The sequence below is a fragment of the Marmota flaviventris genome, chromosome 7 (assembly GCF_047511675.1).
Source record: "Marmota flaviventris isolate mMarFla1 chromosome 7, mMarFla1.hap1, whole genome shotgun sequence".
Classification (NCBI taxonomy): Eukaryota; Metazoa; Chordata; class Mammalia; order Rodentia; family Sciuridae; genus Marmota; species Marmota flaviventris.
Genome location: NC_092504.1, coordinates 93575634 through 93600624, shown reverse-complemented (window position 1 = coordinate 93600624; position 24991 = coordinate 93575634). Strand labels below are relative to the sequence as shown.

At 33.8% G+C, this 24991-nt stretch overlaps 1 protein-coding gene across 1 annotated transcript in view; it reads right to left on the bottom strand.

Annotated features, from left to right (window-relative positions):
- Positions 1-23598, bottom strand: part of Tacr3 (tachykinin receptor 3) — an 83631-nt gene extending 60033 nt beyond the window's left edge. The window contains exon 1 of the mRNA XM_027935474.2: positions 23054-23598. Within this exon, the coding sequence (XP_027791275.2) occupies positions 23054-23598 (545 nt within the window). The remainder of the gene's footprint in view (positions 1-23053) is intronic.
- Positions 23599-24991: the final 1393 nt, after the last annotated feature.

Here is a 24991-nt window from a genome sequence, read left to right as displayed (position 1 = left end):
AAATTGTTCTGAAGCTATAGTTGAACATCTATCTGTTTGACAGTAGCAGTCTCAACATTTTTCAAAAGAAAATGCTAATTTGTTCATGGTTTTCTATTTGAGTTAATTGTTTTATTTAAGTGTTCTCTCATTTTCCCATATATAGTTGAATAAAACTACTTTTTTGTTTTTGTTTTGTTTGGCTATCCTTCCTTTTGACATATTACAACCAACAGGCTCCCTGGTATGCTTTTTAAAGTTTTGAAATAAATTCACTTACCAAATTCAGAATGAAATTGAAGTTTAAAACATTAGAGGAGGTTAAATTGCATATAATATTTCACCCCCCACCAAAAATACAGATTAATATTCTTACACTTTAAGAGGGTCTCTCAACTCTAGTCACTTTTTGATGATAGCAAATTTACCCTAAAGCATAGTATCTCATGTCCTAAAATATATTGTCAGAAATTTATTGAGCATACTATCTTTCTTTGTTGCATCATCTTTTGTTTATAATTCATCTGAAGTCACAGATTATAAAATTTGTACCTGAATGAGAACTTTTATAATGACCCAGCATATTAAAAGTAAAACAATGATAAAAGATCTAACTTTTTAAGATAACTGGAGTGGCTAAGTTACCATAGTGAAATAAGTCAGGCACAGAGAGACAGATACTACACAATCTCACTCACTTGGTATTTGAGAAGGCTGTCATAGAAGTTGTCATGGAAGTTGGTTAGCAGAGGCTGAGGGGAATAGGGGAGAAGGGAGGGATGGGAGAGACAGACCAGTGGGTCTAAGTTACAGTTAGACAGGATCAAAAAGTCCTGGTGTGCTATTGCACATCAGGGTGACTATGGAGAATAATAACATAGTGTACATTTCAAAAAACTAGAAAAAATTTTAAATGATAAATGTTTTAGGAATTACAAATATTTACCTGATGTAAACATCACATGACATATATAGGTATTAAACCATTATATGGTATGCTATTAGTATGCACACTTTTTTTGTTTTTATGTATCAATTAAAATAAATTCAATTAAAAAATTGAAAAAAATTATTAAAAAAGCTTCAATAGCTATGTTACTTTTAGACACAGAAACATCAAAGAAAATTACCAGATATAAAGAAGATACTACAAAATGCTGAGGGTCAATTCACCAAAAAGTGTAAGAATCCCTAATGTATCTGATAACAGAGCTATAAAATGAAGCAAAAACTGACAGTATATGAATACATATTCAAATCCACAATTATAATTTAGAACTTCACAAACATTTTCTTATTAAAAATTGAAATAAGTCCCTTAAAAATGGGGATGCATTCTGAGAATTGCAATGTCGGGTGATTTTTGTCATTGTTCAAACATTTTAAAGTGTATCTGCACATGTGTAGGTTAGGCACTTGATGTGGCCTCAGTGCAATTCAGACAATGAAGAACATGAGTTACATGAAGTTGTTTCCATATCACTTGACATACTGTTTTAAGTAAACATATTTTAGTAAGTAGAAGGAATACACTCTAAAATAACATTAACAGTATAGTATAGTGAATTCATAAGCTAATAATAGCCATTTGTTATTATCAAGTATTATACATTGTACATAATGACATGTAATATAATTTTATATAGTAATTGGCAATAAAGTAGGTTTGTTTACACCAGCATCACACAAACACATGAGCCCTCTGTTGCACTAGGATTTTTCAGCTTCTTTAACTAAGGGACTAACATCACATGTGTGGTCCATCAATGACTGAAACATTACCATGTGGCACATGACTGTTCTTATAGAACTCAGAAATATCAGCCAGAGCATGGCAGAATGAAACAACTCTACCTCACACCGGATCTAACTGATGATTAGAGTACTCAGCCAAACAACAGCAGAATATGCTTTTTAAGTGCAAATAGAACATTCACTCAAGAGTCTATATCCTGGAATATAAAATAAAATTTAAAAATGTGAGAGAATCAAAATAATTTAAAAATCTTCTTTAGTGATAATGGAATTAAATTAAAAAATCAATAATAGAGATAATATGAAAATTTCCAAACTTTAAAATTACACAAAACACTGCTAAATAATCCATATGTATTAGTTTTATATGCTCTATTATAAACTGTGACTGATTTTAGTGACTTAAAACAGCACACAGTTATCATCTCACAGTTTCCATGAGTCAGGAGTCTGGGGACAATTTGGTTGAGTGCTCCACTTAGAATCTCATGTGCTTTGTCAAGATGTTGGCTTAGCTGTTCCCATCTGCAGTGCTGACTGGAGAGGGATCTACTTTTGTCCCTTGAAGGGTTTTGGGAGAATGTTTTTGAGGCAACAGATTTCATGCCAACTTGCTTATTTAAAGTCATCAGTAGAGAAACAAAGACTCTAGAGCTATCTGCTAAGTGAGATGGAACCTGTGATAACATGAGGTGAGGACCAGCATGACATCACATCACATTTGCCACATTCTATTGGTTAGATGCAAATCATCGATCCAGCCTTCACTCAACAGGAGGCAACTGTAGGGAGGAAGACTGGGAGGAAGAGAGAATAAGAACCATCTAAAAGTACTACAAAATGGGTCAAAGAAGTTTCAAGAGAATTAAAAAGAATTTTGAGATGAATAAATGTAATACAAAATATCAAAACCTGTGGGATTCAGCCAGACATGGTGGTACTGTTAGGGAACAGAGAGAGGAGGATGGTGGGAACATGAGGTTAAGAGAGTAATTATATAAAATGGGCCCACTGGGCTGACCCCCACATGCCTCTTTTGCCAAAAGGCAATTAACCTGCATCCCTGCCTGGTCTAAGTGGAAAGGATACGTCACATTCCTCAGGAAACTACCTGGTACCTGCACAGAAATGCAGGCATGAAATAATATTGACGAGAGGAACCCAAGTTACTCTGAAGGGAGGAAATTTGGTGACCCTTTACATAGACCGGAAGAAAGGGACAATTCCTCCTAACCATAAAACCTGTAAAAATGATTAATAATCCAACTAGAATCAGTCAGCATGGGCCAAGGTGACATAGAGTTGCCATGGCAATGGGGACTTAAAAGTCTGATGTCATCCTGGTGTCAGTCAAAAGTCAAGAGGTAGGTCCACAGATGCAAGGACTATGGGAAAGACTCTTTGGAAACTTCTCTGGTACCGCCAATAAAACTGGAAGGCAGGAGAAGCACATTGTCCCTCTGCTCTCTGAGAAAATGCATCTCTCCCTTGAGAGTGTCCCTTTTCCTACTGCTTCAATAAATGCATTCCTGTTTCTTTGATGGACATGTCTGAAATCTTTGACTTGATCACATGAATCAGGATTTGAAGGGGAGTCTTGGCACTGCCTCAGTTTCCTGGAAGAGCCCAGCTCCGTAATAGCAATTGCCTGTAATCCCAGTGACTTGGCAGGCTTATACAGGACAATCACAAATTTGAGACAAGTATCAGTAATTAGTGAGGCTCTAAGCAACTTAACAAACCCTGTCTCAAAATAAAAAATAAAAAAAGGCTGTAGATGTGGCTCAGTGGTTAAGTGCTCGAACATTGAATCCCTGGTACAAAACAACAACAACACACACACACACACACACACACAGAGATCTGTAGGATTCAACTAACAGTGCTTAGATGTTATTCTTATGTTAAATTTATAATACTAAATGCTTATAGTAGAAAAGAAAAATAGTTGTCAAATAAGAATTGAAGGTTTTGCCTTAGAAAGTAGAAAAATGGGCAAAATAAACCCAAAACAAGAAAAAGAAAAGAAATTAAAGAATAAATCAATGAAAGTGAAAGTAGAACAACAATAGAATTAAAAATAAATGAATCCAAAATCAATTCTTTGAGAAGGTAACTAAACTTGGTGTTATACTAGCAAGATTGACAAAGAAAATAGAAAAGACACAAATTACCAATATCTGAAATGAAATAAGTATTATCACTAAAGATACAAGTATTTGAAAAGAGTATTATAGAATACTATGATCAACTCTTCACACACATATTCTCAGATAAAATAGATCAATTTCTTAATATCCACAAGCTACAGATGGTCACCCAAAATGTTGGACTTCCAAAATATGAATCTCTAGGAGAAATGGTATTATGATGGGATTCTATGAAATACTCAAAGAAAATAATGCCCCATAATTGAAAAATAAAAGAGCTTCACAGTTCATTTTTAAGCCAATACCACCCTGATACCAAAGCCAGATAAAGAGAATATAATAAAAAGAAAGCTAACATTCCTTGTGAAAATAGATGCCAAAACCCCTAATCCCTAATGAAAGTTTTAATCATATATAATATTTATATATAAGCATATGTATAATTATATAAATGCATAATCATTTATATATAAATAATCATACATAAATGATTAAAATTATATTAGAGATTATATAAAGAGTCAGAAAGAGAGAGAGACAGATACAGAGAGAGAAAAAAAACTCCATCCACAACTGGTGTTTATTCCCATAATTCAAGAATTTTTTTGTGTGGGTACTGGCAATCAAACTAGGTTTTTGCTAAATATATGCCCTACCACTGAGCTATATACTCAGCCCCTTAAGGTTTTAATAATTAAAAGTAAATAAATTTAATACAAAGTAACCATGTGAACATATCAATAATGCAGAAAACATTTGATGATGTTCAAAATACATTTATTATAAAGTTACAGCACATTAAAACAAAAAGCAATTTTCCTAAATCAGTTGATAGACTCTGCATATAACCTCTAATATCACATCTAATTTTAAAAAGCTCTATATTTTCCCTATGACCAAAATAATGCAAGAATGTCCACTTTTACCAGTTTTATCTGACATCATACCTGAAATGCAACAAGTCATGAACAAGAATTGGCAGGCATATGATTCAAAGGAAGAAATAAATAATCTCTATTCACATTAAAGAATGTTTATGCAGATGATTCTAATAAATCCATTAACCTACCTAGAACTAATTAGTGAGTTCAACAGGAATTCAGGATACAAGATCAGCAAACAATAAAAAAATAATTGTATATATTAGTAATGAACAATTTGAAACTGAAATTTTAAGATACCATTTATATCGTCTTAAAAAAGTAATACTTGGGCATAAAATTAACAAAATATATGCAGGATCTACATGCAAAAACCACAAAATGCTGCTTTAAAAAGGTCTAACTAGATGGAAAGAGATATGTTTGTAGTTTAGAAGTTTTAGCAAATTAATTGTGTTGATAATCTCCAAATTGACCTACAGATTTCATGCAATTACAATAGATTCAGGAGGAGAATGTTTTTGTAGACATATAAAAACTCATTCTAAATTTTATTTGAAAAAGTAAAATAAAGAACGGTAAAAATAACTTTGAAAAGAAGACTAAATTTGGAGGAATCATGCGACCGTATCCTAAGACTTAGTCTGCACTGCAGTAATTGAAATTGTGGATTTGGCACAGACATAGATCAATGAAACAGAATGGAGAGTCCAGAAATAGACTTATATAAATACGGCCCATTGATTTTTCCCAAAGGTGCAACAGTGATTAAATGGAAAAATGATATTTTTTTCACTAAATATTTCAAAACATTTGGGTATCTATATGCCAAAAAAATTTACATTGGGCTCAACCTCATACTTCATTCAAAAATTAACTCAAAATGAATCATATATCTGAATGTTAAATACAAAACAATAAAATGTTTAGAAGAAACACAGGAGGAAATCCTGGTAGTCTGTGCAAAAGCAAAAGAGTTTTTAGATATGACAATGAAAGGATGACTCATATAAGCAGAAACAATAAGTTCACATTTATCAAAATTTAAAACATTTGCTCTACCAAATTCTGTGAAGAGAAGGAAAAAATTGGGACTACAGACCAGGAGATTGCCAATCACATACCTGACAAAAGACTTATATGCAGAATGTATAAGAGCATTTAAAATGCCACCGAGTAGTGCATATTCCCAGAATGACTGTGTGAGGAGCTCCAGAAAACCTGTGCTTCAAAACCAATGAAAACATTATGAACACAATTGTCAAAATTAACTATTACAAGCCTTTAAAATTAAACAAGGGTCAAACAAGTTAACACATATTTATTCATGAAAATCTTCTGGATCTCCATGAGAACAGTTAAAGTCTGTTTATGGTGTGGAAATTCTGCCTGCTGTGGGGACATTTATTATTACTCTTACCTCTGCTGCCCTGCTGACTTTATGAAAGCAGAGTATGGAGAAAAACCACTCCTGGGGGAGCAAAGACTAGGAAACAGCATTGTCCACTCTCCTTGGGGCTGAGAGAATTAACTCACTAGTTGCTCATCTTGGGGGATTAACAGGGGGCCTACCAAACTAGGCTGGAAGCAACACAAGCGACCCAAAGATTTTCCCTGCCTCCAGATAATAGAATATCTACTTAAATGGAAGAAAATAAAACACAATAGCTATCTCAATGGTAAACAATCAGGGAAGGCTAGTAATAAGGTAGAATTCTTCTTTGGAATAAGCAACAAACCAGAGGCCAGTTATACATTTATAGGGTTACCTCTGGAAGTCACTAAAGGCTCTTTTAAAATTGCACATTACCCTGGTGGTCTGGAAGACTGTGCATGCAGAGTTGTGTCCTTACTTAAGAGAGACTGGAGAAAGTTCTTGAGAGTTACTGGATGCTGGAGGAAGGTGAGGCAGACTTGTAACTCCCAGAACTCTGTAAGGATCCCATGAGGAAGAATCATTTCCTCCACCTTAAGGTGTTTAAGCACAACTTCTGACCTGTCTTTGGCAAATCAGCTAACCAGTAAAAGCCGACACAGATAAAACTTTCTTTGGATGATAGAGTTAACAATAAAAATCAGGAAAATAAAAACCAGAAACAAACAACTAAGTAGTGACATTATAGGCCGCACACTGTGGGGAAAGAAGACCCCACAAAATTAGTATAGACAAGCCATTATATAAATAAACAATAATTAAACAAATAAGAATCCATAGCACCAATAAGCCCCAGAGTAGAATGGAGGAATCAGAACTCAGAGTGGCTATATAGTTTATATCAAATGTCTGGTTTTCCACACAAAGTTGTGAAACATGAAATAAACAAAAAAATATGTCCCAGACATGGAAATAAATGCCTTCATTAAAAATTATCTTATGAGGGCCTTATAAGATAGACTTAAAGACTTTAAAACATATTAATAATATGTTTGGAAAACTACAGGAAGCTATGTCTTAAATCACTGATTCATCAAAGAGACTATCAAAGAAATATAAATTATGAGATAAAATCTCATTTAAATTTTGTATTTATTTAGTAAGCAGCAGCAGCAACAACAACAACAGAAAAATAAAACCTCTGTAGATATTTTTGAACTAGTAGAATAAGGTACCAAAGAACTTATATTGATAGAGATTTCCAATTAGAAAACAGGAAGAAAAATTAAAAAGAAAAATGAGCAGAGCTTCGGTGATTTGTGAGACACAAAATGCAAAATGGGAATATCTAAAGAAAAAGCAAGAACAGGTAAACATTTGAGGAAATAATGATTAAAAACTTCCCAACTTTGATAAACATTAAATTATCTATACAAGTACTCAACAAACTCAAAGTAGGATAAACACAAAGATCAGTACCTGGACACATCATAATAGAAGTGCTTCCAAGTAAAGGCAAAAAGGAAAATGAGACAAATAGACAAAGCTTTGCAGTTAGCAAGTTAAAAGAAACTCACTGCATGCAAGGGAGCCAGCTAAAATTGACAGCTGACTTTTCCTGGGAAACAACAGAAACCTGAAAAGACAGTGGTACAAAGTATTCAAAGTGTAAAAGAGAAAACTGAAAAATATACTGCAAAAACACAGTTGAAATAAAGAGACTTTCAGATCAAAGAGACAGAATTTTTTAAAAAAGAACTGCTCTAAAGTAAATATTCAGGGACTTATCTTTGGGAAGAAGGAAACATCAAATGGTATTTCAAATCTGTGTGAAGAAAAAAGTTTAAGTAAACTAGTTGGTTGAAAGTAAAGCAACAGAAAAGGACATACTGTGCAAACATTTAATGACAATAAGTGAATAAAAGTAAAAGAGATGAGGGGCTAGAGTAATATCAGATGAAATGAACTTTAAGACAAAAAAAGTTACTGGAGACAGAGTAGGTATTTATTGGGAATATAAATACAAATAGATACACACTTAAAAGATAATTTCAACATATATAAAGTAAAACAGATATAATGAAAGAAAAATAGGTAATTCAACAACCATGGTAGAATACTTACACTAACTACTTTTGAAAATGGGTAGACAGAATCTAACAAAGATTGATTAGACTTGAACAACACAATCCAAGAAGGAGTCTGATTATTTATAGAACATTAAATCTAACAGCAGCAGAATACACATCTTCTGGGGTAGGGGGCACTGTCTAGGACAGACTATAGCCAGGCTATAATAAAATCTAAGAAATATCAAAGGATTTAAGTAATACAAAGTATGGTATCTGACCACAATGGAATGAAATTTGAAATCAACAAAAGAAGGAAACTTGGAAAATTCAGAAATATGTGGAAATTAAAAAAAGAGATGTTTTAACCAATGGGCTAAAGAATAAATTATAAACTGTGCACGGTGGCGCATGCCTGTAATCCCAGTGGCTTGGAGGCTGAGGCAGGAGGATTGTGAGTTCAAAGTCAGCCTTAGCAACCTCAAGATGCTAAGCAACTCAGTGAGATCCTGTTTCTAAATAAAATACAAAATAGGGCTGGGGATGTGGCTCAGTGGTTGAGTGCCCCTGAGTTCAATACCCAGTAAGCACACCCTTTCAAACAAAAAAACAAACAAACAAACAATAAATCACAAGGAAAATTAAAAGGTATTTTGAGCTGAATGAAATGAAAACATATCAGAATTTTAAAGAGAGAGTCAAAGAGTACCTCCTGAGAAACTGATAGCTACATATGCATTCCCATATTAGTAAAAAAGAATGATGCGATTGATATCAAAATCTGAGCTTCCACTTTAAGAAATAAACATAAACTAAAGCCAAAAAGAGTAGTAGGAAACAATTAGTAAAAATCAAAATAAAAACAAATTAAAAAATAGAAGATAAAATAACAAAGATAAGAATTGTTGTCCAAGGAAGTACTCATAAAGAAAACCAATAAAAGAAAATAAGTATATAATAACCCTTGTTCTTATTACATGTCCATAAAATTTTCTGAGTGATTGTCTTTTCAAATGTGAAGACAATATGCTCATTAGCTGATAGTCTGATGTTTTCTCCAGTTTCTATGAACTTTGTTAATATTATTCAACTGTCCTGGTTTGGAATTAACTCTGATCTATTTTAAGTCTTAGGATAAGAACCAGGGCAGAGTTAATTCATGAGGATCACTAGGCCTCATAAAATGTTGTAGCATCCAACTAGACAGTCTCTTCTCTGAAAATACTACTTGTTGGAAAATGTAGTGTTTCATTGGAGGTAGACACTCTTCTTCAAAACTAAAACTTGAACTGCAAAGCATCCATATTTTATTTATTTACTTACGAGAGAGAGAGAGAGAGAGAGAACTTTTTAATATTTATTTTTTAGTTTTCGGTGGACACAACATCTTTATTTTATTTTTATGTGGTGCTGAGGATCAAACCCAGCATCCCGCGCATGCCAGGTGAGCACGCTACTGCTTGAGCCACATCCCCAGCCCTACCAAGAGTTGGGTTTTTTGGCAGAATAAAATCACATGCTTTAGCTAGACTTATGAGTAAAGGCAGAAGATAACAATTTTTAAATCCAGGAAAGAAAAAAAAAAGGGACACTGCTATTGACCTTATCAAAATTAAAAGGTTATTAAGGTATTACTTTGAACAACTGTATGCTAACAAATTAGACAATTTAGATGAAATTTAAAAATGGAAAACAGAGACAAATTACTGTAACTGGCTCAATTAAAATAAAAAATATGAATAACTTTATGAAAAGTAGAGAAATAAAATTAACAATAAAAATATTTCTATGAAGAAAAGTCAGGTCCATATTGTTTAATTGGTGAATCTGTTTAAATATTTAAAATATATATGTTACCAATAGCTCATGTACTATTCCATGTAATAGAGAAGGGAACACGTCCCCTCTCATCATATGGGAAGTGTTTATATCAAAGTCAAAATATTTCACAAGGAAAGAAAAGTCATAGACCAATATCCCTCATGAATAGAGATGCAAAAATTCTGAAGAGAATATTAGCTAACTAAAATTTCAGAAACAGAAAAGCTTTATCCACTATGACAAAGTAGGATTTATTTCAGGACTTCAGGCAGATCTTCAATTTAGGTAATACAGTAAAAGGAAAATAAAAAATAAATAATCATATCAATATAGGCAGAAAAGCACTGGATAAAAGCCACCCTCTTTTCATAATGAAACTGTCAAAACATTAAGAATAGAAAGAAACTTCCTCAAAGTTTTACAATAAACCTACAATTAATATCACACTTAACTCTTAAAGTTTGAATTCTGCCCTGTAATCTCAAACAAGGCAAGGGTGTCTGATTCCACCACTTCCCTTCTTATTTGTACTGGAAGCTCTAGTTATCAAAGAAAACATGAAAAGTTCCTAATCAATCATGTAAAACATGAAAATAATGAAAATAAAATAAAATAAATGAAAGGCAACCAGATTGGAAAGGAAGAAGTAATACTCTCTTCATTACATATGACACAGTTTTTCAAACTAAAAATCCCATGGAATCCACAAAACTCAAAGCCTAGTAGATTAATAAGTTCACTAAGTTCATGGGATTCATGTGAAATCAAGATATTAGCTATGGACTATCTGAAAATAAACATTAAAATTACTTCATAATAGTCTAGAAAGAATGGAATGTTTAAGAATGAATTTGATAAAATAAGTGCAAGACTTATACACTGAAATCTACAAAGAATTGCTAAAAATTAAAGACCTCAATAAATAGATAATTAGTATTTATGGAATGGAAGACTCGGTACTCTTAAACTAACAGCACTCTCCCATGGCAATGTTATCTTTGTAAAACTCTTTATTCTATATCAGTTTGGAAAAACCAGATCCTAAAATCATGAGGAAATTCAAAGGTCCTAGTCAAAACAATGTTGAAAAAGAAGATAATTGAAAGACAGCTCATATTTCAAAAGTTATTACAAAGGCACACTAATAAAAATATTGTGATACTGCCATAAAAAGAGGTAAATATAGATCAATGGTCTAGAAATATCAAAGATCCCAAAATAAAAGCTCACATTTATGTTCAACAGAATTTTCACAAACATGCAAAAGCAATCCAATGCAAGAAACTGTAATCTTTTCAACAAATAGTGCTAGGATAATTGGCAAGTCACACACAAAAAGACCAAATAGACTGTTACTTCATCACACACACACACACACACACACACATTCACACAAAAAAAAACATTTACACACACACAGCTGAAACTGGATCATACAAAAATGTAAGATCTAATATTATAAACCTAAGAGAACAGAACATAAGAGTGAATCATCACAACCTTAGGTTAGGAACTGATTTCTTAGATAGGACCACAAAAGCATATAATAAAGGGTAAAAAGAGTGGCATATTGTACTTCTTCAAAATTAAAAATGGTTATTCTTTAAATACACTGTGAAGATAAGCCACAGACTCAGAAAAAATATTTTCAAATCATGTGTCCAATCACAAACTTTTGTCAGAATGTGCAAAGAACCTTACAATTTAATAAAAATATATAAAATGCAATTTTAAAATAGAGAAAACAACTTGAAGTCTATACAAAAGACTATGTATTGTGTAATTTCAATGATATGAAATTCCAGAGATGTCAAATCTATATTGGGAGAAAACAGTTTAATGGTTGCTAAGAGCTAGGTGTGGAACAGGAATTAACTGCAATTGGAAGTGAGGCTTCTTTCTGGAGTGATAGAAATGTTCTAAAATTGGATTGTGTTGATGGCTACATAGCTAAAAATTAACTAAACATCTGTGAGTTGCATATTTAAAATGAGTACATCTTTTTTTTTTTTTTTTTTGTACCAGGGAGTCAACTCAGGGGTGCTTAACCACTGAGCCACATCCCCAGCCTGTATGGTTTAGATATTAGATGTCCTCCAAAAGCTCATGGCAAGAAGGTTTGGAGGTTAAATGATCAGGTAAAGAAAGCCTTAACCAGATCAGTGAACTGATCCTCTGATAGGGATTAACTGAGTGGTAACTGAAGGCAGAGGGTGTGGCTGGAAGAGCTGGGTTTGTTTTTAAGGTTTATAATTGTCATGGTGAGGAGAGCTCTCTCTCTCTGCTTCCTGATCATCAGGTCATGAGCCACTTTCTTCTACCATACTCTTCCACCATATTGTTCTTTCTCACCTTGTGCCCCAAAGAATGAAGTTTACCAGCTATGGACTACTAAGACCTCTGAAACTGTAAATAAATAAACCTGTAAAAATATAAATAAACCTTTCCTCCTTAAAATTGTTCTTGTCATGTGTTTTGGTCACAGCAGGAAAAAACAAAAGAAAAAATTTTTTTTTTTGAGACAAGGTCTTGCTAAGTTGATGAGCCTGGCTTCTTTTCAGTCCTTCCTCAGCCTCCTGAACTGCTGGGATTATAGACATCTGCCCATGGTCTGGCAAAATGAATCCATCTTACAATAAATTATAACTCAAGAGATTATTAAAAATTTTCAAATCCTCAACATTAATAACCCAATTTATAAATGGAAAGGACATATCTGTGGCAAATAAGCACACACAAGATATTCAGCATCATTATATATTAGTAAAATGTGAATTAAAACCATAGTGAAAGCTGGAGTTGTGGTTCAGTGGTAGAGCACTTGCCTAGCACACAAGAAGAACTGGGTTCCATCTTCAGTACCACATTAAAAAGTAAATAAAATAAAGGCATTGTGTCCATCTACAACTAAAAAAAATATTCTTAAAAACCACATTGATATATAACTATAAAATAAAAAGAACATAATATTGCTTGCTGGTTATGCAGTTTCATATAAAGTTATATATACTTATTTATTTATACACACATATATGTATATATCTCAAAATGGTAAATATGTATATAAATATGTATAAATATTTATGTTTCCATAAGACAGAGCCCTCTAACTTCTCAGTATTTTACTAGAGAAATGAAAATTGTGTTTTCCAAAACCTGTATAGCCATTCTATTTATAATTGCTCAAAACTGGGAAACAACCCAAATGTCCTGTACAGGGGAATGAACAAACTCTGGGGCAGCCATACTATGGAATACCCTTAAGGATAAAAAAGGAAAAAAAAAAGCTTTTGATACATTCAATAACTTAGATAATCTCTGGGATGCTTTGATGAAAGCAACCAGTTTCAAAGTTTTCATATTATATAACAATATTAATATATTTCCCCAAAGACCAAACCACACTGATAGAGGATTGTTCAGAGTTTCCAGACTTTTTGGCAGGTAAAGGGTATGAATATGAAGGGACAGATTGAAGGACCTCCCTTGTGGTGATAGAATTATTCTATATCCTGATGGTAATGGTTATGGATGAATTTATTCATGCAACACAAATCCTATACCTGTATGTCAAGTAAAATACTTTTTACTTGATTTTAATTTTAAAATAAAATAAAATAGAATAATACAACTAGAATTTATATACCCACAGATCATGACATTAAGCTCTTGATTTATTATTAAATATCCTGAGAGCAAGATATTTATGTGAAAAGATTGACTATAAATATAACACAAAAAATAGATTTTGATATGTTTCTAAATATAAAAAGGAACATTTGATATGATGAAAGGGATCAATTCAACAGGAAGGCATAACAATCCTATATTATATTAAGATTGCCTCAAAGTGTACAAAGAAAACTTATAACCAAGATAATAAATAATTCCCAACTATAGTTGGGCTTTAACACCCTCTCAGTAGCCAAAAGAACAAGAACACAAAATGAGAATAAAGAAATTTAGTAAGGATAAAGAATATTTGAACACCATGATTAATCAACTTGCCATAATTGAGGACAGTCATCATGTGAGATGATGTCAAAAACTGTCTCCAATAATTTTGAAATTTTATGTATGTGTTGCTAGTAAGATATTTTTCTGAACCTTTCAGAGTGTTTTCCCCTCAAAATTTACCAATAAAATGGTGTAACCATATCTAGCTGACAATGAATGAAAATTTCGTGCAACGCATCATTAGATATCTGCCATCACATGAGAGACTTGCCTGTAAGTGAACTTGTAGTGTGAGTTCTAAGGCCACGTCTAAGGGCAGTCATAGTCATTGATTGCCTGGTTTTCTAATAGTAAATCAACCACAGAATAACAGAGTAATAACAAAGAGTATGCACATTTAGTTCACTGTTCTAAATGAAATTATGGAAGAATAATCTTGTCTTACTTTACAAGAGGTTACACTTTTCCCCAAACCATGAAATATGTACATGTGAAATATAGAGGTGTGTGTATGTGTGTGTGTGTGTGTATATATATATATATGAAAACACAAATTCCCCACAAACCTATCACTACGGAACAACATTGCTATACATCCTTGTTTGTTCTGTATTTTCTTTTACTGTTTTATTTATTCATATGTGTATTTACATGTATATTATTATGCATATATTATATTTTGCCTATGTTTATATTAACTTTTAAATTAATATTTTATTCTAATTTTGCATAAAATACTCTCAAAATGTTATTTTTAATCACTGATTAATGCTCACTGTAAAACATGTATAGGAAAGTCTATTTTAGAACTATTTGTAATATTAAAAATCACAAGCAATCAAATTTTCATAGAAACTTCATTTTCTATAGAGAGGTATAGCAAGAGGGAGAGTTGTTATGTCTAAGGGGTGAATGATTTCAGTATACATAGCCAAATTGATTTCTCTAAAGTTGTTCTGGTTTAAAACTGAAATGACTACTTATTCAACTTTAATCATCAATATATCAATATCAAATATGGTAGTTTTAAAAAATTTAGTAGTTTATTTTTAGGCAGATGCGAAGTTATTTGATTATTATAACAATGACTATATTTCATCTATCCAGGTAACAATTGTGTTCTTCTAAAATTGCCATTTCTTACATTTTTACACTAATATTATCTTATTGACTTTCAGGAACTTGTTATAAGTTAAAGTTATTAACTCTATCATTTATATTGTAAATGCTTAAATGGTATGTTTGCCATTTTATTATGCTTTAATGTTACTGACATATAATTTAGAGATAATCCCAAGGAAAGAAAGTGGAAATAGAAGTTGAAGAAATTCTGGTTAGTAAAAAATTAGAATACAATTAGCAAAAAATTAGGGAGTCATTCTTTCAAACTCACAAAAAGTTCAGGCAGAGGACAAAGGTTATAATTTGTGAATTTTGCAAAATCAGATGCAACATACTAAAACCAGCAATCCAAAAATAGGACATGATTACTGCTCCAAGAAACAGTCATGCTTTGTATCAAAATGTTGACATTTAGTGAGAAGTGCTAATGGGAACTCCTGAAGAACCAGTGTCAGACACACAGCCTCCCCACTGCTAGGGACTCTGAAATATCTGGGAGACCATAGCTAGAAAATGTCTGGATATTCATGCTGATTTTATCACATTTATATTCGTGGGCCTGGAGGCTTGGGAAGTTCAGAGTTATATTTAAGCCTGTGTTTTTTTTAAAAAAATTCTATGTAGAATTTCCTTTTTTAGATGTTCTGTCATTTATTTTATCATTTTCTTTTGTTGAGATTTTGACTTTTTTCAATTACTTGAATTTTGGTTTGAAAATAATATCCTTGAACATGAATTTATATTACCATCTATTGTTACTATTTAGAACTAATTCTTTAGAATGACATAAAAAAATTTAAAGAATAGAGTGGAATGATATAGGTATTGTCAAATTGTATTTTGAAATGGTTTTGTCAATTTATGTTTAACTGTTAGGTTAAAGTATATGAAATAATAATTGATAATTTCAAACCTTAAAAAATTGTAGTTTCAGGGCTGGGATTATGGCTCAGCGGAAGAGCGCTCGACTAGCATGCGTGAAGTGCTGGGTTCAATCACCAGCACCACATAAAAAAAGTAAGTAAGTAAATAAAATAAAGATGTTGTGTCCAAATATAACTTATATATATATATATAAATTGTATTTTCAAAAGTGTACAAAAATGACCTCATCACTGGATGTTCTCTGACAATTTTAATAGATAAAAAGTGTATCTCATTGCCTTAATTTTCATTTATTTTATTATTTTTATAACTAATTTACGTAACAATCTGTGTGTTTTACAATACTCAAGTTATTATAACAGGGATACATATACAAAGAGGACCCAGAACAGAATTGACTCTGCCTCACTTGTGTTCAGTCTGTTAGAGAAAGTCATTAATTTATTCAAATTACATTTGAAATTTAATCTATAAAAAATGTCATGACTCACATGTTCAGAAAACCTGTAAAAGAACATTTAAATTGGAAAGTTTGCAGAAGTCTTCTCTGTGAAAGTGACATTTGAACTGTTATCCAAAAGAGGAGTACATCTGGCTAATAAGAAATTGAAAAAGGAGATCAGAGGCAGAATGAAAATGGTATGTTCAAAGGCTATGGCAAAAGATAGTATCATACAGCTGTGAACTTGAAAGAGGATCTGAGAGGTGGGAACAGAGATTAGGCCATTGCATCATGGTATGGTTGAAGTAGTTCTGGATTAAGAATATCCTTTGCATAAGAACATCAAGAAGACATTGTAGGATTCTAAGTAGTGGTGCAGGAAACATGTTTTTCATGCATGTTTTGAAACATTGTTCTGTGTTGCAACATGAACACATTAAGATGAGTTAAGTTTAGATATGGGAGACCAATGAGGAGGCTACTGGAGTTCTCTAGTAAAGAACCAGGGTTTCTTATACTAAAGAAGATGTGGTTAAGTCAGAAAAAGGTAATAGATTTGGGAGCTATTTGAACAACTGGAGGAACATTGAAGAGTAAAAGATTTGGAAGAAAGATAATGGGAGGAATTTAAGGAGACTTTCAGATATCTGAGTAGAAATGTCAAGTAGGTAATTGGGTATATACAACTAGAGCTCAAAGCAAGCATTTGCTTTTTGAATTTTGTACCAAATAAATTAAAGTAAAAATTTTATAGAAAAATACAAAAATATATATGTTGGATATGTGTTTTTGTAATTCGATACCAAAATATATCCAAGATCTATAATCTATTAAAATGTTTAATAACTCAGCATGTTAATTTAAAGATGACATAATAAGGTGATATTATTTTAGTTATCAAATAAATATACCTGTATATAGGCATTATGTTATGTAAATAAATTCATATATTATATATGGCTACAATGAAGAGAAAGAAAGAGAACATAAATAAAAAATCCATGAAGAGTTGCAATGTGGATGTGAAGATCCTTGGTTGGCTATATTTGGGAAGTAGAATAATATGTTTGTTTTTCTCCACTGTGTAGGTGTGACACTTAATAATGAACTAGAGAAAGAATATATTCAAATACAAATACAAGACTGGGAAAGAGAATGGATCAGGATCAGAGACTAGGGACAGGAATGAAAATGACTTGGATAACTTTGACCATGTACTACAACTTTGAGTTACCAACTTCTCAAGCTATATACAAAGTGCAGGTAAGGAACATACTACTGGAGAAAATATAGTTTATCGTTTCTTACAGTTTTATCCTCGCATCAAGTGAGAATATCTGCAATCTGCAATCACATGTTGCTTTAGTACATGAGAACTGAGAACTCTGTTACTGAGTTGTGCATTGACACCATGCCATAGGCTTTTGGCCCACTCAGAGGAATGCTAAGAAAAAACTGTAGAAAACCTGTCTTTGCACTTTCAATAATGTAATTGAGGATATTGCCCATACAAAGACTCCTTGAAACCAGAATTTTTTTTTAACACTTAAAACATACGTGTGCACCGTCGTTATGAACAGTGTAAACTATATTACTAATTTTATTTCCTTTTAATATGTTATCAAGAGGTTTAGTGCCATATTTCAAATTCAAACTTCATAAGATATTAGGACCTCTTTGAACTGAATGTGTGTTACCCTTTTGTCCTAGACATCGTTTTATTTATATAAAAAGATATATATTAATATCTTATTCTACATATATTAATATCTTATTCAGCCAAAGATTTATAAATTTACTAAAAGTAATATTTCCCATATGTATATATGTTTATACATCTTGCCTTGTCTTAATTTTTGGCTCATATATATTTGTATTTTCATTCTGTGGGCCCTTATATGCCACCTATAACCCAGAAAAACAATTAGATTAAAAAAAAAAAAAGCTCTTCATTCAAATGGGATAAATGAAGCTTCAGGTGTGGATGAAATTACTTGGGCACAGAAAATAAAAGTAAGAAGAAAATCATACAGAGAATTTAGCATTGAGCAACCTATGTGTTTAATTACTATATGCAGGTAGAGACTCAGAAATATAATCATGAGAAAAAGGCTAGGGAGGAAAGAGGAGATTAGAAAAATTGGAAGCCAGAGAAGGGACTTCTAGGCAGAAGCTGCCTGGGAGGAGTACAGCCAGGTGAAAAAAGTCAATAACTGAGATATTCCCTAGCTTTGATAATGTTACTCTTCAGGTAGAGAAGAAAAGAAATGAGATTTGAGTGACTTAAGGAGCATTTATCAGATGAGGAAATGGAAATATAGAATATAAGGAACTGAGAGTTTTATGTTTGTTAGGTATTTTATTTCTTCTTCTTTTGTAAACTTTCCATTTATGTCCTTTGTTCTTTTTGTGTTCAGTTTATATAATTTTCTTCCTTCCTTCATATTCTCTCTCTCTCTCTTTCTTTTTTTTGTGTGTGGTACTAGTACCAGTGACTGAACCCAGAAGTGCTTAATCACTGAGCTACTTTTACAGTCCTTATTTATTTATTTTTTTTTAAATAGGGCCTGGCTAAGTTGCTCAGGCTGACTTTGAACTTGTGATCCTCCTGCCTTAGCCTCTCAAACTGCTGAGATTAGAGGTATATACCACTGTGCTCCATGGATTACATAAATTTCTTAGTGTAAAATAATATGTGACATGTAATGGTTTCTTTTTAACACTATATCTGTTAATATACTGAAAAGCCTATATTCTTTAATTGAATGTTCTATCTATTCAATTCAAATATGTATTGCTTTTTTGATGTGCTCATAATTAATTTTATAAGAATTGACACTATAATTTTAACAGAACTTTCACACTTCACTAAAGCAGTACTTTTACTGGACACTGATAGGATATTTTTAAATCCTTGAAAAGAACTCCAAGAAGCCAAAGATTTATAAATTTACTAAAAGTAATATTTCCCAAAGTATGACTCTAATTACTACTTTGTGAATGGTTCAAGGGCATAAAATAATTGACTTTAGGCTAATTTCATCAAGTTTATTATCTGGACTAAATAATGAGCTGCGTATGACTATCACACTAATAAAGAATATTAACTGCATGAACCTTCCCTAGAAGATGAATGAGCCTGGTTCAGTGTACTCAAATCAGACTAATAAATAATTTCTAAAAATTTTACCAGAGCATTTATATCTACAATATTTACAGCCATATATAAAATTTACCATAATACATTTAGATAATCTGTTGCCAGATCAAAACCTCACAAATTTTTATGACTGTATAATATTATTTCTTCATAATCAAATTTGAAAGCACTTCACAGAGGTTCAATGAATAATTTGTACAAATTAGATTTATAAAAAAAGAGCAAAATTGAAGATGAAAGAAATTTAGAAGAGTAGTAGCATATAATATACATTTTTATTTCTTTGACTAAAAATATTCCTTTATGTTCAACTATATATTAGTTCAACTGCATATTCCTTTTAATAATTATTCATGCCAGGTATGTCTCTGGGTTTTAAAGACATATTTTTTTTTCGCTATCTTTGTTAGTACTTTGGATCTATTAGATAAAGCATATCAAATCTCTCTCTAAAGGTACCAGGAAGCAACAATGAATTAAAGATACATGGTATAAACAAGTGTTATATCTAATTTTCTTGAAGATGCTGACTTTGTCCAGTCAAATACAGACTTCACAACTAGTTAGAAGATGTAATAATGCAGGTGTGAAGACTACTGTCGTTCCTAGAGCAGAGTGCTGTGATTGAATCTTAGTTTAACTTCATGATCTTTGGAAAGCTTGGCATCTCTTAGATAAGTCTTATTTCCAAATGCTATGTTTCAAAGTGGCAAGTTTGGGAAGGACAGCAGCGAGAAAAGCAACTTTTCATTGGTAAATAATTCTACCATGTTTGTTTGTGTGGGCAGGGGCCTGGTGATGGTGATGAAGTGGCCCCCAGGCAAGAAGGACTGAAAGATTCTTGACCAGTAAGAACACTGGAATTTGTAACAAAGCAGTAGATACCATTCTTCAGAGGAGTTGAACCTGTGCCCTCACACTCAAATTTTTAGTAGAATTATTTACAAAGTAAAAATAAAAAGCAAACCATTCAGGTGCAAATGAGTGCTAAACATTTCACAGAAAACCCAGTGCATTTTATTACGACAAACGTGTGACCATTAGCTTAAAATTCTCCATTTGTAGAATACAGGTCTTCATAAACCTTTTCAAGCCTAACTTTGACACCATGATCTAAATGATGTATTTCTTTATTAATGGGAATCAATTAAGGATTATTCAGTATTTACAGTTATTTCAATAAGGTACTAATTTCTATGAGCATATCCTAAATATGTCCTCAGCTCATGAGGCAGTTAGGCTATGCAACCATAAACAAAGGCAAGACTCACATAACCCCAGAAGGATTTATCTTGCAAACTGTAATCTATAAAATGATTGAAAATCTCAAAGGGTCAGCTTTGTCAATCCATATTTGATAAGGCATCAATGCAGAAAAGTTCCATGGACTGGTAAATTATTGCGAGTTTTAACACCTGTAATCTTTACACAGTCTTTGAGTCCAGAAATTATCATAATCAGAGTTTTCTCAACTTCTGTATTTCTTTTTAGCTACTGTCTGCTGAAATAAGAACATTTAAAGAATATTTTCTGTATACAAACCAAGTATATTTCAGATTTTATAGCAAATTGTACTGTATAAATTTTGTATAGTTGTAGTGATATAAGAAGGAGAAAAGAATAAATAGCAAAGTTCACATTAATCTCAAACCAGTGAGTGTAATCAAACAGCATTATGTTATCGGTTAAAATAACCATTTTGGAAATGTTGACAGGAAGAAATTGGAAAAATAACCTGTTTTTTCCCCTTAGAACTGAAATGACAACTTCACATGCACTAAAATTTCCATCAAATTTTATATTGCCTCATTACCACTTCAAGAAGATTGTGAGCATTTTATAAAATTATATGCTAATACCTCTCCTCTGATCACAATATTTAAAAAGCAAATACTTAAGATAAATTTTTTAAAAATATAAAAGATGTACAAACTCAAAGAATATTCACTTCTATATTGGTGGAGCAAGACAGGAGACATTTTCACCTCTCCCAACTTAGAGCTGACTTTGTTCATTTTTTACATTCACTTCTATCCAGAAATGAAAGGGTGAAAGTGTGTGGAAGATCAGAGGTTAGGAGAAAGGGAAAGTACAAGTTATAAGGCTTTTAAAAAGTGTTACTTTGTGTTTATCCTAGTGAATGTAATAACTGCTTTTTCAACTTAACCTTTTGGGCCTGGTATGTGAGAATAGTTTCTATAGATCTATGTTATTAATACCACTGTGCTTGCCATTTCAAAATAGTAAGCATAGAGGATAAACTCGAGGAAAAAACATTTGACTTTTTAAAATTTTTTTTTCTCATAATGGCAGCTGAACACAGTAACAATTAGTATTTAGCCTCATTTTACTTTGAAAAAGTTTTGTTAATATAAAAAAAGTTCTTTTTTCTTTTCACAGATTAGAACATTGAGACATTAAAGTGACATCATCCCTCTGCATCTTTCATTTAGTAGTCAATCACAAAGCCAGCCCTGGAATCCACTGGTGTGGTTTGTTTCTACTTAATATTGAATTAAAATATATCTAGCTTTCAATAACAGGTAGATTCACCATTGTGTTTTCACAAGTGTGTACATTTCACACTGTTCAATATAAGAAAGTAAATTAGATGCATGCAGGATTTTTAGAAATCAGAATACTGGAACAAGTGTTTGAGGGTCATTCAGCTTCTTTTAACTGCTCACACATCTCAGAATTCCTACTGTAATAGAGGTTCATTCTGAAAAAAAAAATTTAAACATCTGTAGTGTGTCTCATTTTTAAACCGCTTAATCCTTGGGATGGATTAATGTTCCCCATCTTCTGAATGACTGTTACACACTTCCAGGCATAGAGTTTATCCAGTTTATGATCTTCACAAATTATTGGAAATTAAAGCTAACAGAGACATGATGGGAACTGTCAGCTTGGCAGTTGGAGGGAACTTGCTGCCTCTGCCAAAAGTTAGGGAGTGGGGAGGACCCTGTGAATGAGGTCCAGCAGACCAGAGAAAGGAGGGGAGGTCGGTGGGTAACTCCTCATTTATCAGCCAGGATAGTGACCAACAGAAAGAAAAAGAAGACAAAACATGTTAAACAAAAACAACAACAACAACAAAAAACATTTTACTGTGAACCTAAAGTTCAGGCAATTGTTTAAAGTCATTTGAATAAATTTGGCATCATTAAATGTTTCTAGCTAAATGGTCCTACTCAGAAGGAAAGAATTTTTTATTATTTTTTTTTTTACATCACTTTGCTTTGCCCTCTTCAGTCCCTCTCCGATGCCCTCAAAGAGTTAAGGCTTGAGTGGGAGGAGGCCACGGAACCAGACACTGGTTCAGCCACTGGACTCTCTCCAAAAACTCTTAGTTCCTTTACTTTCGAAGACCCCCACTAAGTCATCATTTCTTTTGTAACTTTATCTCGCAGCCTAGTTCTCTCTCCTTCCTCCTTCCTCCCCCTCTTCCCCTCACCTGTCCACTGCAATGGCCGTCATAGAATAGATGCTGGCGAATACAGCTGTGATAGGAAAGAAGTTCTGGAAGCGGCAGTAGTTGGCGCCGAAGTACCACTCGCTATGAAGCGCGTAGATAAAGTTGACCAACGCGTTAAAAGCTGCCATGGAGGCGTCAGAAAAAGCTAGGTTCACGAGGAAATAGTTGGTGACGGTCCTCATGCGTTTGTGGGCCAGGATGATCCAGATGACAATGAGATTTCCAAAGACCGCCACTGCCACCACCACGCCATATGCCAGGGACCAGAGAGCGATGCGCCAGGACGGCTGCACGAACTGGTTAGTGAGGTTGGCCCGGGGCTGGGAGGACGCGGGCGAAGCCTCAGGCAGTCCCAGCTCGGAGGAAGAGGAGAAGTTGCCACCTTGCACTAGCAAACGCAGCCATTCAGTCTCCGCTGTCCCTGCCGCCGCTCCGACTCCGAGAGCAGCACTCAGGTTCCCGGAGTCCACATCGACTCCTCCCGGGTAGTCTGTCCAGTTCTCTGCTGCTGGGAGAGAGGCCATGGCCCCAGGTCTGTAGCCTGAGACCTCGCCCCGCTGCCAGCCCTAGCCCACTCCCTTAAAGTTGTTCTTTGCCTCCTGGTCACTGTCGTGTCCGGCGGTCGTTAGTCCCGCCTGGGAAGCGAGTAGACAAAGTACCGTAGCTCTTGCTGGTTAAGGGATGCTTTGGTCCAGCCTTTAAAGGGGAGCAAGAGTCGCACTTCCTCTGAGGAGTTTGCAGTCCTGGGAGGCGGGAAGGACAAGATGCGAAAGAAACAATTTGGGACTGTACCCAGTGGGGAACTCAGATCCCGCCCTGGCGGATCTCTGGGCATAGGCTGGAGAACTGAGAATCCTGAGCTGCAGGCGCGCTTTATAGTCTCTTCGGTGACGTTGTGGGGGCAGCAGAGCTGACGAACCCCTTCTCCCGCTCTACGATTGCGCTCCTTTTCTCCATCCCGCCCTTTGGATTTCATTCATTTGCCAGACAGCTGAACCGTGGAGGGCTGATGCGCTCACAAGAAAGGGCTGCATTATATCAACTATCATTAAAATCTTTCAAATGTTGCTTTCCTTCCTTTAACTCCCAGGATTTTGCTGATGTACCCGCTCTCAGACGTTTACTGTGGGACGTATTTTTCTAAATCAACTAACCATTTACCCGTGAGGCAAAGGCAGGATCCCAAGTGATCTTTCCGAAAAGATGTGCATGGGTGTGACCTGCTGCAGGCTGGGGGCACTGGGAGTTGCAACTTTCTTTTGTTTCAGTGGCCTTTGGAGTTTCATTCAACATTCTGCTCCTGGGTTTACATTTCCTTGTCTTAGATCCCCCCTTCCTCTTTCGATGGGTTTCCCCGCCCCTCTATTTACCTTCTACAGCCACCTGAAATCAGTTCTGTCCACTCATTGCCTTCAGGCTGAGAGAAACAATGGTTTCTTCTGGGATGGGATTCTGACACGGAGGGTAAACCAGAAATCCCAAGATTTAAGTTTTCTTGAAATACAAGGACGATTTGGGTCGAACTGTATCACATAGGCAATGTAAATGCATACAAAAAAAAAAAATTTTTAATGTGGTTCCAGACATTTGTTGCTTTGGTTTTAAGGGTTTGAACCTGAGGACCAGCAACAATAAAGATTCCCAGGCAGACCAAGGGGGCGACTCAAGAGCTCTGGCTGAGAGCAGGTGAGCTAGTTCTTTGTGAAGGGCACACTGGAGAAGTAGTTTGTGCTTAGACTGATCTCACAGGCAACTTTACAGGATGTTCTAGTGAGAAACCCTCCTTCATTAGTTTCTTAGTGTGTGTATAGGGATGCATCATAAGGGGTTAAACATATTCTTAACCATCTTCCACACACCACTCTCTTTGTGTCTCAGCTTCTTTACTCGAAAGTAAAGATTATTTACAAATTTAAT